The sequence below is a fragment of the Vicia villosa genome, linkage group LG5 (assembly GCF_029867415.1).
Source record: "Vicia villosa cultivar HV-30 ecotype Madison, WI linkage group LG5, Vvil1.0, whole genome shotgun sequence".
NCBI classification, from domain to species: Eukaryota; Viridiplantae; Streptophyta; class Magnoliopsida; order Fabales; family Fabaceae; genus Vicia; species Vicia villosa.
The window spans coordinates 162,583,275-162,602,484 of NC_081184.1; the positions used below are offsets into that span (position 1 = coordinate 162,583,275).

Genomic DNA, 19,210 nt, shown 5'->3' on the forward strand with positions numbered 1-19,210 from the left:
AATGAAACGGAGCGGAACGAATGTACCATTCCATTGTTTGGAAATTTTAGGACGGAATAAGACAAATTGTTCATTCCGCCCAAATCGGAGGGGAAGGAATGTGGTGGTAAGTGATGGAATGGAATGAAATTCATACCACTCCTTTCCGCTCCGCTCCATCCGTTTTAAAATTATCCAAACAACGGAATATCATTTTATTCCATTCCATTCCGCTCCACTCCATCCGCTACACATGTTAAGATTTAGTCAGATTTTTTTTTAAATAGAAAAAACCTAAACTTTTTTATAAGTCTATTTAGTTAAATAGATTAGGTCATCGGTCATAAAAAAAATCTTTTAGGCCTATTAGGACGACCTCTTTAAATAAATATGAAAAATTTATTATTTTTTATATTATATTTTGTATTTTATATTAAAATACAAAATTAAAGTTTAATTATCTTGAAGAGCTTGTAAAAATAAATTGAAATAACTTAATGAATAATGTCATAAGTTGCTTTTCTAAGTTCTCTCAAACAAATAATCTCACAAATCTTATATTATTTTGAAGGCTCAAATAAGTCAAATAAGTCAATGTAAACAAAGATTTAATCTCATTCTCTTGTCATTTAAACATTACTTGAATTCCTTATTTACGTATGCTCAAATAAAATACGCTTTTTAAGTAGGCTAATAGACTAATCAGGCTTTCGAAAAGTGTAGATTTAGGCTCTGTTTGGTAATACATGTTTTCGAGCTTATAGTTTATGTCTTATGTCTTATAAGCTCGTATGATAATTTAGAACTGTTTGGTAACGGTCTTTTCATCACGAGCTTATAGCTTATTTTACTAGCTTATAGCTTATTTTCCAGACGCTATTTCAAATATCGTTTTAGCTTATGTCTTATAACTTATTATTTTTTCTTTCTTTTTTATCCTTATTATTTTAATTAAAATCCATTTTTAACCTTATAATTTATTTTAATTTAAAATAAAATAATTATATATTAAATATCTGTTATGTCATTTTACATTTATAAGTTAATTGAACTGCTAATTTTACCAAACACTTTAATTAGCTTATAAGCTATCAGTCTCAACCATCCGCTATAAGCTATAAGCCATTAGTCATCAACCATCAGATAAGCTATAAGCTATCAGCTAGCTTATCAGTCAACCACTATTTTTACCAAACAGAGCCTTAAGCAAAAAAAAACTATGATAGGCCACAGACCAAACTTAGTCTTTAAATTTTTTAACAGATCAGACTTAGACTTGTCAAAGTCTAACTCAGTCCAATGTTTCCCACCCCTACTTATAAGTTATACCCTTTAAAAATAACAGATATGCTATGCTTAACACCATATTTGTTAATTTTATGCATTGTTTACATAATAATATTAAAGTAAAGGAAAAATGGGTTATGCACTATATTAATATGGTGTACGTGTCAAAATTAGTGTAATTATAGTATTTCAGTAAGAATAATTCAATTAATTTTTTTTTTTGGACATCCTTTGTATTTTCCACCTTTCATTTTATACAGTAATGAACAACAATTTTAATACGCCATTTTCTCTCAATTGTGCATAGATTCAATAACTTAAGATGAAGCGGGCTATGTAGTAGATAAAGGATTTTGGTTATTTTATTACTTATCAATTGATCAAGTTTTAATGTTTGTACCATAAAAATGATAACAAATTATAAGTTATAACTACAATATATACTTAATAAAAATCAAACAAGATTTGGGGACACATGAAGAAAGTACATATAAAAAAGAGTAGGGGCATACATCATAGACTCTGATTTCTAAAACACATATACTACATAACATAACATAACATAACATGCCCCCCAAAAACATAACATTATTTATCATCATCTAATATATTTTCACAAGCAAATTAATCAAAGAGTGAAACACACGATAGCACTTTTGCAGGACAATCCTCCCAAATGACACAAGGCCACAAGAACCACCCAATCAAAACGTGGAGGCCAACCAACACCATACCGAAAGACACCATACAAAGATGCAACCTTGTTGAATTCTCCGAGCCTCCTACGCCTCTTCCGTGACAGCAGCAGGATCTTGTTGCTCTTCCTTTGTCTCTGCGTCGGATGCTGCTTCTGAATTATCGTCTGTTTTCGCTTCTGCAGCCTGTTGCTGCGCTTCTTCTTTCTTCATTGAAGCTTGTTTGGAGAGATAACTATAGCTACCTTTAGCCTTAAACAACTGAGAAAAGTGTGGTTTGCAGTATATGTATCCGTCGAGAGCAGCGTAGGATGAAGGGCTCAGAAAACATCCCGCATGTGTGCACCTAAAGCATGATTTGTGGTAAAATTCACCTTCCACTGTCAACTGTCATAAACAAAATTCCAATTATGATCAGCAAAAATTTCCCACTAATAACATAATCAAATATTCACAATTTATTTTCAAAGGCGTCTCAGGTATCTGGCATGTGTCAGTGCCTGACGTGACACATACACATGTGGTCACATTCAATTTTTTCAAGTGTCAGCGTATCAGTGTCAATATTTTATCTGATGTTTGTGTATGTGTCAGATTATACCTTTTCCAATGGATATACCGTCTTCTTGCAAGATGAACATTTTTCTTGAGTCCCCGAGAAGAAAGCGGAAAGTTTGCTTGGGGCTCTAGGCTGTAAAACAAATGAAAAAAATGCTAATGTAAACCAAAAATATACCGAAGAACAATGTCGAAACAAAAGAAATGAGTGAATTGAATACACACCAGTTCGCTGGGCTTTCCTGTGGTTTGAGAATCATGAAACAATTAAGATTAAGTGATTATTTACCATAAAGAACAAACTATAATCATAATTTGATGTAGAAAAGTATATAAAAATTAATCTTATTATATACCTGACGGGGTTTTCTTGATTGCGGAATCCTTGAAAAGCTGCTCAGCATGAGTCTTGCAATACAAAACTCCTTCATTTGATGTATAATTGCTCATCTGCAAATATAAACAAACCACTCTTAGATCATATTCGAATCGAACGTAACATAACTCTTGGTTACAAAACCGATTTGTAAATATACCGCAAGAAGGCCATTGCATTGATGACATCTGAAGCAGTTTTTGTGATAAACATTACCATCAGCCGATAATGTATCAACCAAATGAACGGTTTTATCGCAAGTCTTGCATTTCTGTTGGGTTCCGCTGAAAGACATGATTAATTATTTAATTTTGTTTAGTTTAATTTTAATCTCTCCTCTCTTTCGTACTAGCTACAATTATTGTAGATTTCTGTGAGGATAATTGAAAGCTAGCTAGCACGCAAAATGGTGAGAGGATAGAGCAAAACAACAAAGAGATTGAGTTATATATATGGTTTGTTCCATCTTAGAAGTTTAAGAAATGGATGGAGAATATGCAGCTATTATTTTGCTAGTGTTTTTTGCCTCTGGATTTTGCATGGACGTAACACCATTTGTTAATTAACTCTTTGACCAGGTCATTTAATCACATTCATGAGTTAATTTAGTTTCATTAGTTTTGATAATTTGTGAATATGCTCTAATATCTATTTTAGGGAAATTATTTTGTGTCTAAACTTGCTTTCATTAATTCATAATAAAAAATAGAAAAATGTACCATTAAAAATAATATATAAGTTAAAATATTACGGGCAGGGTCGTCTTAATTTTTTTGGAGATTGTGGTAGTCACAATTCGGTTCAACTGAGATAAAACAACTAGAGGGCTTTATTTAACCATGGTTAAACTGCCAAAAACATATTATAAAGTTCTATTTAGCCACAATTTAATCATGACAAGTTTGAGGCTCTGTGGTATAGTCTATCTTGCACACTTTCAAGACGATCTTGATTAATGCACATAAATCAGTAAAGTTGAATGTGATATAAAATATTTTGATATAGTGCAATATTATAGTGAGGAACAAGATTTCCAGCTGCTACAACAGAATACTGTAAAAGACTCAGACCGTCATAAATTAAATTGACGATCGAGATCATTTTACAGTGTGAAATTAAGATTGATATTTTAATCATCCAATCTAAAATAAACGGCTATGATTAATCATAGTATGAAACTGTATGCAATCTCTATAGTAAGGAATCCTGCCTGATCCATAATAATAAGGAGATATAAATCATTAAACAAAAATAAAAAATAGTTTTAAACTTCATTACAACATGAATAGTATATATGTGAACCACTTGAAGCTTTTATTGTAAGGGGCTTCTATGGGGGCTTCCCTTTCTTTTCCTTTTTCTTTTGGAAGGTTCAGGAGCTCTCTCCTGTGTTTGCCGAAGAAGAGGACAGGGACGAGGACGAGAATGAGGAGGACTCCCGCTAGAAGGTCCTGAGGAAGACTCGATTATTATTACGCTAGCAGGATCCTCAGGTTCAGGCTTTTTCGAAAGTGCTACAACCTTCATATAAGAAAGATCAAAGACATTAAATATATGTGGGGGGTGAAATAAAATTTGAGGACAGTAATATATAGTTTATAGTACCTTGCAAGAAATGGAGCAGTAGCTATATAAATGAGGTTCATTCAACTTTTTGCTGCAAGCTTTGCATGATTCTTCAGCATTTGGTGATAACTCAAAGAGATCGAGAGGATTCAGAGAAACAACCAATCGCCTGTTGCTTTTGTATGTCTACAACCAAATAAACAAATCAAGGGACATAGTAAATAATTGGTTCAAAAGGTTGAATTAATTTTTAGGTGTTTGGGATCTTTGAAAATATAAAATATAAGTCAACACTTTAGGTTATAACAGATGAATTTATAACTATACATTATAAGATTATTTGATTGACTGTTCTAAGCTAACTTATCAGCTACTGACTATTTATAAAAATGGACTATCGGATTGAATTTGTAATGTTTTGTAAAATTAACCGACAAAATTAACAATATAGAGAGAAATTTGAGAGAAAAAAATAACCAAGCATACAAATTTGTTGTGAATCACATAAATTTTAATAACGGTGTGCTATGAAGCACAGTGCCGTCTTTGAGGTTTTTGAGGGTGTGCAAGAAGACTTCCAATAGAGGGGTCTCACGTCTTTTCATGATTAAGCTATGATAAAAAAAGTCTCTATACTGATATTCCACAATTAATATACAATTTAATAGGGTTTTTAAAAAAAAATTACGACTCAATTGAAATTTCAACTTCTTACACGGGGTCTCTCAAAAGTTTGAGATCACTCTGAACACAAACTCTGACATAGAGACAATACACATACACAAATACTCTAACACTAACAATGTAAAAAATAGGACATCAACACTACTACATATATGAGAGTATTTGAGTTTCATTTATTCATCTCTTATTAAAAAAGTTAAAATTATTTAATCAAAACTAATGTTTTTAATTTTTTTTTTAATGATAACATCGCTTCAATATATAATTTACTCTTTTATGTGTTAGACGTGTGGGAGATTTATAAAAATATATATATATTTTACTCTTTTATGTGTTAGATGTGTGAGAGATTTATAAAAAAATGTATAAGCAATTCTCAAAATGTGTTAGATATGTTGAAGCAAAGAAAAGAAAACCTTTTTTCTTGAAATATTTATCTAAATTGTCTGACACATATTGTATGAGTGTTGAAACAATTTTTTTTTAGGATATTTGTCAAATTTTTTACAACATGTGTTTGACTTTTTTGACACATGTCGTATATGTGTCTATAAGTGCCGGACACTCCGACATACATACTCTTAGAGATAGGGGTGACAAACAAGTTTGTTCGCTCAGTTCAGGTATACTATGCAAAAGTCCACAAAAATATGGGACGGAGCAGACATTATATAGAGAACAAGCTTAAAACTCTGTCCCACCCTGCAAAAAATGAGGGCAGAATAGACCAACAGACGCAATTTTTAGACTTTTGAAATATAAAAATTGCAAAAATTTATATTAATGTAAGTGTCCACAAAGCGTACAAAAAATAGACTGAAACAAAACTTACATATTCGAGAGTGCCAGACTAAAACTCAGACCCCTTTAAAAGAAGTATAAGAAAAATTGATATTTGATGGTCGGGTCCGTTTTGTCACCCTAATTAAAGGTGGCCGTGCTTCATAGTAGTGGTGTAAAAATATTGTCAAAAATTTAAAGTCAAGCTATAAATCATACCTGAATTTGGGAACAATCAAAGTACTTCTCCATTGCACGCTGGGAGACAACATCCTTGTTAACATGTCTAGACACTTTAAGCATCTTATGATGGCGATGAAGACCAAAAGATACACAAAATTGACAGCATAACTTATTGCAATAAATACAATACTTATTTAACTCATTTCTACGTGTTTGGTGAAGAGAACATGATTGAAAGAAATTACCCCCAAGAAATTCCTTAAGCCACACTGGCCTTATAATATTACTTTGGGTCCCATGTTGATCCTACAAATTAAACCATTTCGGTATGAAAATCTACAGAAAATTGAAAATAAATGTTCATCTTTCTTCAATTAATATCATCACACATGATCTTGAATTATATAAATACCAAAATTCTAAGTGATTTTCTACTATTCTGAAAACAAATTGAGTGATTTTGTAGCTTAGTTTAATCCTGCTTTAAAATGATGGATTGGAATGGTAAATTATTGCAATAATAACACTAATGTGATTAAAAACTTTAAGGTTTTCAAAGATAAATATGGTAGCAACCAACACATAAAATATTTCATGTAAATATAATTGAGATCAATAATGCATAAAAAACATGGAAGATTAAGACGCGTAATTTCAAAGTTATTTCAATTTACGTCTGAGTATTCCATATTCAATGAAACACTATATATTGAAACCAAAATTAAAGAACTTAATCGATCTCAAAATAACGATTAACCTTGTCGCAAAAAATTAGAACCTTTTTTTTTTAAAATGAAATGAAACAAGATTATATAACTAAGAGATCGATGCGAGTTAGTCGAATATTGCACTATTTAGCATACCAGGAAGTACATAGGCAAAAAAAATACTAAGATCACATACCATGTTGATTTTTGTAAAAGAAGCACCCTTCGTTATTCTCGCGCCTATTAAAATTCAATGAAGAGTCAGATTCAATCAGCAGCTGAATCTGACTCTTAACCCAGAAGTAGAGGAAAGGGGAGAAAGAGTAACCCTAGACGGCCGTTTTAATTCGAGTCTCACTTTCTGATCTCAAACGAGTTCATATATCAGGCGTAGAAAAAAAAAATAAATTTTAGTAAAGACTAATTTGGTTTTCTCAATATCTTAAAACAAATGTCATTTGATTAGTTTTGATACAAGACTTTAATTTTGATCATGAAAAAGTTCATATACTTATAAGAAAAAGAATATAAATATACTAACCACTAAATGGATGAGGTTGAAGTTTTCTTCTTGATTTCCTTTACAAATTGACAAACTAGTCTCAATGTAAAAAAATAAATGTCATTAGAATAACTTAGTTTCATCCTTAACATAATCATATTTACTATTCCTCCATTGATAATATATTACAAAATCTAGAAAAAGCCATTACACATGTCTATATCTTTATTAAGACATAGTGTAAAAAAAAGTTAAGCCAAAATACTCCAAAATCATAAGAGAAATATACAACTATATGTTATAGTTAGTTAAGTAAGAGAGTTAGTTAGTTAGCACATATTTAGAGTCAAAGTTGTAATATAAAAAAGGAAAAGACTCTCAATTCTATCCAACTTTTGATCACTTTAGATCATTTTGATGAATCAAGAGAACAAAGAGGACACTGCTATCTTAATACTCTTTTAATTTTTTCTATATGATTTCAACTTTTTCTATCATGTTCATGTTGTGAAGAAAGTCTTCTCTATAGAACTTAATTTTGATGCAGACAACTTATATACAACTTAATTTTGATGAAGACAACTTATATCAAGGAAGAAAAATAAGCGTAAATTTTAAATGATTGGACAAAGTATGTTTTAAAAAGATGGTCAATATGAAATCAAAAAGAAGTTGTGACTATTGATAAATAAATTACAAATGTAGTTATTACATAACACTCTAAGTTACGTTATAATGTTCAGAAAAATCACGTCTACTTCATCTCATTCTTCTCAAAGCCATATTACGGGTATGTTTGGTTGTGAGATGAAAATGAGAGGCGAGAAAGAGTGTGAGAAGAGAGAAGTAAGTGAGAAATAGGTGAGAAATAGAGTAGATTTAATGAATTGTTTGTTATAAGAGAAGTATGAAAGAAATAGAAGAGAAAGAAGTGCAATTATTTTTTAAAGGACAAAAATACCCTTAAATTATAAAAATTAATATTAAAAAGTTTTATGCTATTAAAAAAGTATATTTTCTTATCAATGTGTATTTAACTATGTATTTTAATTAAAAATAATAACTTAATAAATTTAATTTAATTAATTATTTTATTATTTCAAGTAATTTAATTTATAAAATTTATTTATTTTTATTAAAAAAAACAACCAACTAGCATGTAAAAAATACACAATAAATTCAACATTGGCTAAACATGTAAAAAAAGTAATTTATGAAATAACTAAATCACAAGATGTTGAAGGATCATTAGAAAAATAAAAGAAACATCACATAAAAATAAGGGCATGATTGGTAAAAAAAAAAGACATTTCTCTTGTCTTTCTTCTCTATAATGAGAAGCAAGTAAAATATGGTGGGACCCACCCATATTGTTTCTCTCTTCAGTCTCTCTTTGCACTACCAAGAAAGAGAAATGAATCTTTTTCTTTGCAACCTCTCTCTTTGATACTTCTCTCTCTTGTTCCAAACACATCCTACATAAAGAACATTGAAAACTATTGCTGTTTTGCTTCAAAACTACTGATTTTCTAGCCAAAACATAGTGGTAATCGATTACCATATTGTGGTAATTGATTACCAACATTGAAATTCAGAAAATATAGTTGTTGGGCCTTGGTAGTCGACTACCACGTGAACAATCACACTTTTTCATCAACAAATGACACTCCAATTGGATGGAAAAAGCTTCATGAAACCCCTCTATTCTTATGCATCTATTCATAGGGGTTTCAAAACATGTATTTAAGGCTTCCCACATCAGAAAATGAATTCACCTCTTTCATTAATCATTTTCACATCAACTCAAACATTTTTAAGTGTTAATTCAATTTTCAAATTCTTGAAACTTTGCATAAATTTCATATCATTCACAAAGTTTTATTAAATATTTCCGAGCACTTGAGGTATACTAGTTTAGATTGAAATATTTAAGAAAGAGAAGATAAATTATTAAATTTAAAATTCAAGCCAAGTTTGTGTTGAAACTTAATCACCAAGTTTGTGGTGATAAGTTGTGATAAAAGGAAAGTAGTGATCTTTCTTGTGTTTATGTGATAGAAGTTTAAAAATTTGTCTCTGAGAAGTTTGAAAATAGTGATTTTTCTTGTGTTTATGTGATAGAAGTTTGAAGCTTTAAATGATAAACAATGGATTCTTATTATGCAAGAGAAATTGTGTCAATTTGAAAGATATAAAGTTTGGTAACTTGTTCCTAGACCTAATGGTAAACACATTATTGGTACTAAATGAATGTTTAAAAATAAACTTGATAAAAATGGAATAATTGTTAGAAATAAGACTAGAATGGTAGTCCAAGACTACAATTAAAAAGAAGATATTAATTTTGATGAAACATTTGCTTATGTTGCAAGGTTATAGGCTATTAGATTAGTGCTTGCATATACATATTCTTTGAATTATCAGTTATTCCAAATGGGCGTTAAAAGCTCATTCTTGAGTGGATATATTTATGAAGAGGTTTGTGTAAGTCAATCTCTGGGATCTGAAGATTTTAAGAATCACTCGCATGTGTACAAATTAAAGAAATTTCTCAAGGGCTTGAAGTAAGCACTAAGAGCTTGGTATGATAGAATAACCAACTTTCTATGTTAAAGAGCTTCAACAAGGGAAAGATGGATACAACACTATTTATGAAGAAGATTAACAATCTCACTTTGCTAGTTCAAATCTATGTGGATTACATTATCTCCGACTCCACCAATGAAACCTTGTGTGAAGAGTTCTTAAGCATGATGCAGAGAGAGTTTGAAATATCCATGATGGGTAAACTTAATTATTTCCTTGATTTGCAAATCAAACAAGCAAATAATGGAAGAATCATAAATCAATCAAAGTATTGCAAAGAACTTTTGAAAAAGTTTAATATGGATAAATGCAAAGAAATTGTCACTCCAATGATTTCAAGCACTTATGTTGATCAAGATGAATCTGGAGTTATAATTGATATAGCTAGATATAGAGGCATGACTAGTTCATGGCTTTATCTTACTGCTAGTAGGCCTGAACAATATTTAGTATTTGTTTATGTGCTCATTATCAATCTTTTTCAAAAGAATCTCATATATCTTATATCAAAAGGATCATGATTCATCTCAAAGGAACCACAAATGTATGTTTATGGTATCCACACTACTATGGAAAACACCTTTCGTCAAACAATATTACAACAGCCTTTCGTTAATCGTTGATGATTCTCATTTTTGGGCATTTTTATTTTTTGGTTTTTACTAAAAGATATTTCTCTATGGTGAATGTTAAAACCTATAGTGAAATGTACAAGAACTTACAAGGTTTGAATCCCAGCTTCTTCAATATCTCATTTTATCATCATAAATAGGTAATGTCCCTTATATCACCATAATTAATTTAGTCAATTGTGATGCAAAGTCTAATCATTTCATCACGGTTCATCTTGTCAACCATGATGAAAAGTGATATTTTTTAGTATAAAAGAAAATATCTCTTGCTCACCATATAACACATATTTCCCTCAAAAGAAAACCCTAACACATTTCACTCTTCTCTCTTTAAAAAAAACCCTAACATCCATATTGTAATACGGTGAACTGACTTTTATATAAATGTCGCGGTAAGCAAGAGTCGCCACCGACTTTTATTTTATCCAAATTAATCAGAAAGGCTAAAAGAACAGGAAAAACCTTTTAAATAAAAACTGAGTTCGGGGGGTAATTTATGCAAAGGGAAGGTGTAAGGCACCCTTTGCATCCATGGTTATCCATGGGCTCTTAATTGCTTTGCTCTTTGAAGAAAAAATGTAGAAATGAAATAAGACTTTAGCTTGTAAATAAGCGTAGCTTTTTGAAGGTTTATGAGAAAGAATATGAAAAAAAGGTTTTTAGAGCAAGGCAAAGCAATTAGGGGCAATTACCTTATAGTTTAAAGAGCGTTCTTTTAGCCTTTCAGGGTGAAAGGGTCTATCCACGCGATAAGAGGGCAGGAAGCCTTTCATTTGGAGATTGAAGGGTCGTCGAGTTATCGTTCGCCTTAAAACTGTGCCATGCCATAGAGAGGCAGGTAGTCTAAAGGGAAGGATCAGAATAGCCTTTTTCGTAGGCAGGTAGTCTAAAGGGAAATTTCTGATGTTCCATGTGAGAGTTATGGCTGGTCAAAGTTCAGTTGACTTTTCCTATACAAAACCCTAATTTAGAAACTTTTTGAATTGTTGATTTTTTATCTTTCCTTGATGAACCATGATCAATTCTTGAATCAAATGGTGAATGATACTTCAATATGAGGATCTTGACAAAGAATCAGGAGTTTTGACTTTACTTTGACCACAGTTGACTTTTTGGGTCAATCAGTCGACTGTTGACTTTCTGAACTTTTGAGTGACCAGATCTTTGAGATAGGTCTTGATACTTGTCATGGAGGTAATGTGGGATACATTGAGCCATGTGAGATGTCTTGGAGCCATTGATTCAGTGATTTTCCTTTGAAAGAACCAAACCCTAGTTCTCTGATCTTTGCTTAGGAGAGTGTGTATTTGAATTTGAATAGGAGAAATAGTATGGGCAAATTTTGGGGTATGACAGCTGCCCCTGTTCAATTATCTTAAACCTGAAGATGTAGAGTGGTTTGTATGCCAGTCGGTATCTGAAGGTGGAAGATGATTGAACACTAGAATACCAAGAAATTTGCCCTAGTTGAAGTAGGGATTTTTGTCGGAGATGGGCTTGAAGATGCCATCCAGGTGTTTGGAGAAGATGTATGATGGAGATGGGCTTGAAGATGCCATCCGACTTGATATACTTGAGAGTCAGAATGTGTCGTACGTTAGACTGTTTCTGAGGAATAGACTTAGGTTGAGTCGTACGTTAGGCTGGGTCTAGCTAGCATCCTCAGGTGTCTGGAAGACCGTGCGTTAGGTCGAAGGATATGTCGTATGTCAGATCAGATCCAATTTGCATCCTCAGATGTCTGGAAAACTGTGCGTTAGGTCGAAGAATAAATCGTGCGTTAGACTATTCTCAATTGCATCCTCAGATGTCTGGAAAACCGTGTGTTAGGTCGAAGAATAAATCGTGCGTTAGACTATTCTCAATTGCATCCTCAGATGTCTGGAAAACCGTGCGTTAGGTTGAAGAACAAGTCGTGCGTTAGACTATTCTCAATTGCATCCTCAGATGTCTGGAAAACCGTGCGTTAGGTTGAAGAACAAGTCGTGCGTTAGACTATTCTCAATTGCATCCTCAGATGTCTGGAAAACCGTGCGTTAGGTCGAAGAATAAATCGTGCGTTAGACTATTCTCAATTGCATCCTCAGATGTCTGGAAAACCGTGCGTTAGGTTGAAGAATAAATTGTGCGTTAGACTACTCTCAATTGCATCCTCAGATGTCTGGAAAACCGTGCGTTAGGTCGATGGATAAGTCGTGCGTTAGACTAATCCATTTTGCATCCGTAGATGTCTGGAGGGCCGTGCGTTAGGCTTTGCTTTGAATAAGATTCGAACCTTTGTAATGTGCCTGTCAGATAATATTCACTTGATAACAATGTCAGTTTTTATGCAATGTTTATGATGTACGAGACGGAGTTCTCAAAAATGAATGGGACGCTTTGTATGTTATGTATGAATTATAACCGCATGCAATAGATGAATATGCATGAGATGTATATGATGTATGGCTATGATTTATGTTACTCGAAGCATCTTGATTGAGAAGATAAATCTCGGTGTCATTGTGAGTTTTATGTTTTGATCTTTTCTTGGAGATGCTCAGCTGGGGATTTATGATTTCTGCTTGGGGATGAATAGTAATTTGATGGATCCTGACTGGGGATGAAAGATATTAGTAAGCCATGTTGGAGAAGAGCAAAGTGTTGGAGAAACGGTAGTGTTGAAGATGTAAACTCTGTTGGGGAGCCATGTCTTTGTCGGGACGAGAGTATTTTGAAGGTATCTTCTTAGTGATTACTCTGTGGGGATATGATCTTGTGAACCCGGCTCTGTGGGGTGATATGGGTGTCTTGAAAGTTGCCCCCAGTACTATAGTAGCTACCACTCCTGGATTTGATTAGGACATACCACTGAGTATTGTTCAAGATGTTAAATTGGACTTGCATAGATTTGCCCCAGTTAGCAGGAACTTTGGAAAGATTCGCCTCGCGAGGACTTTATGAGGTGTTCACTATAGGCGATATGCCCCCAGTAATCATAGGCTCATGACAATGTCTCACGTTGATTGGGGAGTAGCTTTAGATGTACTTGGATGCATGCCCCTGATTGTTCGAGCATCCATGAGAGATTCTCGAAATCTTGACTTGATTGCCCCAGATTGATTGGGCAAAACGTGTCGTCCCCCTTGTGTCGGAGACATTGTTTGTTGGTCGGGATAACTTTGAGTCATTAGCCATACCATGTGCAAATTCTTTCTGTTGCTAACATTTGAAATTATGTAGCATAATTTGTTTAATAATGAATTCATGAGATGCAATGCATACGTTTGTCTTGAGTTTTTGAAAACATTAAAATAGGAGATGTGAAAGAGCGATATTTGTAAAAACATGATATTTGTAACAACGTGATGTTTATAAGAATGAAATATCAACTCATCATTTGTGGTAAACCTTAAGGAGTCAGGATACTTTTTTGGTAACAGTATGCTTTCGAACTAACCATGCTTCAATTAGGACTTTCAAGGGTTATAACGTGGCTTGGTTCACGGTTTTAAGAAACAAAGGATAATGGCTCAAAATTTGATTGTACCCTCCCCTCTTCGTAATGATCTTCAGTCCTAAGCTCAGTTAATTCAACTTATGCATTCAGGTTCCAAGAGACTTTTGGATTTGCACCTTTGGTAATGATGATAGTTCACAAGCAAAGAGAACTTTTGAGATGTCAGTCACTTCTTCCTTTTGGTAGTCACAACATTGTGTTGTTCAGGAATTTATTGACTTCTCTTTTTTCATTTTTTTTATATCCCTAACTTTTGCCTGAACTGTCTATTTTGAGCTTACAGTCAGCGGGATGCCTTGATTTTTGCCTAAGTCATCTTTTTGATTTTTGACTTAGCAGGTTTTTCTTTGTATATATGTTTTTTTTCCATTTTTTCCTTTTTTGAAAGATATTGACTGCCTTGTTTGATGATTGATGAACCGTCATTGTCCTTTGATTGACATTTCCAACACTTCTTTGATGTGTGCGGTTGAACGTTTGTGATTGAAACCTTTGTTGAAAGGTGTACTGAATGATTCTCTTAAAATAGAATGCACAGCCAAATTAATTGAGAACTACCTTGCCCCAGGTTATGATCAAGGGTTTTAATTAGTACAAGAAAGAAACTTCTACTTCTTAGGCTCAAAGGGGTTGACGAGGGATTATCATCCTTATATCTCCGCTGTTTAGGAATTGAAACAATGCATGTACATTGTCAGCATAGTCTGTTCAAAAGCATATTGTATGAGGTTGTGGTATTGTTTTCGTCATCCTCCCTCGAAAGGCATACAGCTTTAACAGGAGTTGAATATCAGAAAACATATGCAAAGTAGAGACATAATTTAAAATGAGTGATAGCGAAATAATTTATTCAAGACAAATATATGCAATGCACTGATGATGATTATTAAAACAGATAATGTCTATCATGATTTGAATGTTTAAACAAACAGAAAAGAAATTGCAACTGGAAGTAGGACTAATGATCCAAAATTGCATCCTTCTAGACGTTAATCAGTCTTGTCATGACTAGGCGTGGAAGTGGTGATCACCCTAGGAGTTTTAAGAAGATTGAACTCAACTTCGCCAGCATCGATCATGTCTTTGATCTGATTCTTCAGTGTCCAACAATTATTAGTGTCATGTCCAGGATTATTGGGATTATAATGAGAAGAGGAAGTACTAGGATTCCTCGGAGGGTCTTTCAAAGTAATCAATTCTGACTTCAACAAGTGTCATAATGCATGAGCCAATGACATATTGATCCGGGTGAATTGACGCTTAGGTGCATCTGACTTGCGTCTTTGTTGTGGAACTAGTGTAGAGATCAGAATTGTCCCCACAGATTGGTTGTGTCCATTGCGACCTTTCAGATTGTGCACAGCGTTGTTCGTGATGAGAGAAACGGGTCATGCATTTAGACCATATGTGATAGAGGGCGTCAGAGCAAATAGACCATATATATTGAGGGATATCAGAACGAGTCGTACATTTAGACCTTGTCTGTTGAAGGATGTCAGAACGAGTTATTCATTAGACCATATCTGCAGAGGAATGTCAGAACGAGTCGTACATTAGACCATATCTGTTGGAATAGCAGAACGAGTCGTACATTAGACCATATCTGTTGGAATGTCAGAACGAGTCATACATTGGACCATATCTGAGGAAGAATATCAGAACGAGTTATTCATTAAACCATATCTGAAGGAGAATACCAGAACGAGTCATACATTAAACCATATATGATGAATAATGCCAGAACGAGTCATACATTAGACCATATCTGACTGAAAATACCGGAACGGGTCATACATTAGACCATATCTGATAGAGAATGCTTGCTCGTTAGAGTCGATGAGTTATTTGAAGAAGTTTTGGAATGTAAAAAGGCTTGTCAGAATGAATCTCCAGCTTGATTATATCTGAGAGGAATGATTATCGAGGCGGAACCTGAAAACAAAGTTAGAAATATGCAATGTCATGAATGCAAATGAAATGTTTTCAAGGATCTTTAAGGAATTTAGTTAGCAACATTGGAAAGTGATTTGGTCGCATATTTGTTTGAAGAATTCCGACTCTTGTCTTTGAACATCCTTCTTTGAGAATCAAGCTCACCATATCGAGTGGGTCATCGCCTCTGATTCGGGGTACTTCTAAATTCGAAAGTATATGGCTAGAGGAAAATAAATCCTCTTGCCCCTTGATTAGGTACTGTGTCTTTGAATTGGAAGGCACACGGCCAGAGGAAAATAAATCCTCTTGCCCCTAGATAGGAATTCAGTCCTTGATAAGAGCACCTGAAATTGTGCGCCCTAAATTCCTAAGATCCTTGAAAGGGTTAGTTAATCATGTTATGCTTATGATGTCATGATGTCATGATGTTATGCGAATGCATTTCACTTAGGCATAGGGCGAGGCAGTAAGGACAAACAAGTCCTTTTAACAAAACCTGCAAGGAAATGAAGGTTAGTAGTATAAACAAGTCATGTAAGTCACACAAGTCACACAATTTTTGGCTTAAGGCTTGCATGGAGTCTGATCAGGTGTCCTTCCCAAGGATATTTCTATGGATAAGGAGATTTCAGCAACGGGTTCTACCGAGTTACCCAGAATTGTCAGCCCTTCTAAAGCACCCTCGAACATGATACATACATACCATGCAATGATACTTTGAGAAAGAACCTATCTGAGTTGTAGTATCGGGTAGCGACTATGCTCTCAACATACATCAAGAGTAGTCCCCCCACTACGTTCCTAAAATTCAAGATGGGTTAAAGGTAACTAAAGGTCCTTAAGCTCCGACTAACCCACGGACATCCGCACGAACCTCCCTCATACAAGAGAAGCATGCAAACACCCATAGAGGCCTAACTTAAGTGTGAACTCTCATATTGACCAATCCTCCACATACATGAAGGAGGTCGCCATGACTATGCCACCTCCTATCTTAGATGTACTTGAATCCGGGTGTAGGATTCGTCCTTCAGTTAATTCCCAAAACGCCCCTGAAAAATAAAACAACAAAGCAAACAATAGAAAACATTTAAAGTGTTCCTAAACTTTTAAGGTAACCCCTCTTTCTAATCGAAAAATCCCCAGCAGAGTCGCCAGTTCTGTAATACGGTGAACTGACTTTTATATAAATGTCGCGGTAAGCAAGAGTCGCCACCGACTTTTATTTTATCCAAATTAATCAGAAAGGCTAAAAGAACAAGAAAAACCTTTTAAATAAAAACTGAGTTCGGGGGGTAATTTATGCAAAGGGAAGGTGTAAGGCACCCTTTTCATCCATGGTTATCCATGGGCTCTTAATTGCTTTGCTCTTTGAAGAAAAAGTGTAGAAATGAAATAAGACTTTAGCTTGTAAATAAGCGTAGCTTTTTGAAGGTTTATGAGAAAGAATATGAAAAAAAGGTTTTTAGAGCAAGGCAAAGCAATTAGGGGCAATTACCTTATAGTTTAAAGAGCGTTCTTTTAGCCTTTCAGGGTGAAAGGGTCTATCCACGCCATAAGAGGGCAGGAAGCCTTTCATTTGGAGATTGAAGGGTCGTCGAGTTATCGTTCGCCTTAAAACTGTGCCATGCCATAGAGAGGCAGGTAGTCTAAAGGGAAGGATCAGAATAGCCTTTTTCGTAGGCAGCCAGAAGATACCTCAGCCTTTTCCGTAGGCAACTTCCGAGGGTCGAGGTCATATAGTGTATCGAAGGCAGCATCATTAGGGTCGTATGACCTTTATTTATCGAGGCAGCATGGCTGAGGTATCCTCGTTTTCGAGGGACATGGCTTATTCTGCAAAAACACAAGGCAACAGGCAACAAGGCAACAGGCAACAAGGCAACAGAGAGGTTACCCCAAAAGTGTGCGTGTGTGCAACAATCACGTGGTTAATTCAATTAAATTATCTTGTAATTAGTTATTCTAATTCAATTAACAAGGCTTGCACTCCCTAGAATTACTAACCACGCAATATAACAAATACGGGGAAGGGAAATTGTAACCAGCGGAGGAGAGGGGAATTGAAACCAGGGGATATAATTAAACAATTAAAACGGAAAATATTAGAGTTAGGGTTTAGGGTTACCAATACGCGTAGCTTTGGCATTCGATAAACCCTGAAAATTGGAAAAGAAAGAATAAGCAGAGGGGTGAGTGCATTATCGGTTCGGAGGCAAACGTCACTAACCCTAAAAATAAAGAATAAAGAAATTTAAAATAAACAAAGTAAATAGGCACTTAGCTTCGAATTTGATCTGATATGGTTGGCGGGAAGCCTCGGAGTTAACCCTGAAAAATGGCAAAGGCAGAAAAATGAAGGCAAGACAAACCCTTAAAATCAAAAGGAAACAAAATAGACTTTTAAAAAATAAAATAGGGTACTTAGCTTTGAGTCTTGATCGAGCGCATAGTCGGAAGGAACCATGTTGATAACCCTGAAAAGGCACAAAAGAAATATTCAGTGTAGGGAATGATCTTCGTAAACCCTGATTAGGGTACAAATTGAGTATAGTGATAAATTGATTTAATTAATTATTGGTCTCGCGACCTAATTAATTAAATCGGGATAAGAAAAATTAAATCGAGTGTAAGATAATTTTTAGGAATTTTTGGAATTAAAATATGAATTTTTGAATAAGTAAATAATTAAATATAATTAAATAAGAAAAACAAAATAAATATGCAATTAAAATAAATAGGTGATTTAAATATCAAATATATAAATAAAATATTAAGAAAATTAAATATTATATAATAAATAAATAATAATATAATAAATAAGTATATAAATATATTAAGTAATAATAAATAAATATAAGTAAAGTAGAACAAATATTAATAATATTAAATAAAATAAATAAAACTGAAATAAAATAAATAAAAGAAAAAGACTTAGCTGGAATCTTGTGTAGCTGTGGACTGAGGGAACATGGTGCATCTGCGCCCTGCTGTGCATTGGATTGGTTTGGATGGAGATCCAACGGTTGAGGAGTGAGGACGCCGAGCTGCAAGCTTTGTTTGTTAATAGTACAACATGGAACCAAAATATGTGATAAATAAATATAAAAAACAAACGCGCGCCATCTTTCAAATGAGCCAGTGATACGGTGACACATAATCGTCTTCAACCCCATGCCCGTCGTCTTAGATGTCATCTTCTACCTATGGACAACGGCTGTCACTATATCACCTGCACACA

The 19,210-nt window shown here is 33.9% G+C and overlaps 3 protein-coding genes across 3 annotated transcripts; 1 reads left to right on the forward strand and 2 right to left on the reverse strand.

Moving 5' to 3' along the window:
- Positions 1-1,730: 1,730 nt before the first annotated feature.
- LOC131603616 (LIM domain-containing protein PLIM2a-like) lies at positions 1,731-3,311 on the reverse strand. Its single transcript, XM_058876006.1, has 5 exons — positions 3,056-3,311; positions 2,876-2,969; positions 2,745-2,761; positions 2,563-2,652; positions 1,731-2,348 (listed from the first exon to the last, which is right to left on the reverse strand). The coding sequence occupies exons 1-5, from the start codon at positions 3,188-3,190 to the stop codon at positions 2,049-2,051; spliced, it is 636 nt and encodes a 211-aa protein (XP_058731989.1). The 5' UTR covers positions 3,191-3,311; the 3' UTR covers positions 1,731-2,048.
- Positions 3,312-4,109: 798 nt separating this feature from the next.
- On the reverse strand, positions 4,110-7,147 carry LOC131608037 (protein RGF1 INDUCIBLE TRANSCRIPTION FACTOR 1-like). Its single transcript, XM_058879979.1, has 4 exons — positions 7,012-7,147; positions 6,145-6,414; positions 4,501-4,647; positions 4,110-4,416 (listed from the first exon to the last, which is right to left on the reverse strand). Exons 1-4 carry the CDS (start codon positions 7,012-7,014, stop codon positions 4,210-4,212), a joined length of 627 nt encoding a protein of 208 aa, XP_058735962.1. The 5' UTR covers positions 7,015-7,147; the 3' UTR covers positions 4,110-4,209.
- Positions 7,148-9,950: 2,803 nt separating this feature from the next.
- On the forward strand, positions 9,951-10,424 carry LOC131605905 (uncharacterized). The gene has a single exon (XM_058878196.1). It carries the CDS (start codon positions 9,951-9,953, stop codon positions 10,422-10,424), a length of 474 nt encoding a protein of 157 aa, XP_058734179.1.
- The last annotated feature ends 8,786 nt before the right edge of the window (positions 10,425-19,210 follow it).

Excerpts from the sequence above, each read along its gene's own strand:
- LOC131605905 (XM_058878196.1), top strand. The coding sequence starts at position 9,951 with ATGGATACAACACTATTTATGAAGAAGATTAACAATCTCACTTTGCTA.
- LOC131603616 (XM_058876006.1), bottom strand. The coding sequence starts at position 3,190 with ATGTCTTTCAGCGGAACCCAACAGAAATGCAAGACTTGCGATAAAACC. Across the intron at positions 2,970-3,055 it reads AATGCAATGGCCTTCTTGCG|ATGAGCAATTATACATCAAA; the intron begins GTATATTTACAA and ends TTATATTTGCAG. Across the intron at positions 2,349-2,562 it reads CGGTATATCCATTGGAAAAG|TTGACAGTGGAAGGTGAATT; the intron begins GTATAATCTGAC and ends TGTTTATGACAG.
- LOC131608037 (XM_058879979.1), bottom strand. Across the intron at positions 4,648-6,144 it reads TTGATTGTTCCCAAATTCAG|ACATACAAAAGCAACAGGCG; the intron begins GTATGATTTATA and ends ATTTGGTTGTAG. Across the intron at positions 4,417-4,500 it reads ACTGCTCCATTTCTTGCAAG|GTTGTAGCACTTTCGAAAAA; the intron begins GTACTATAAACT and ends TCTTATATGAAG.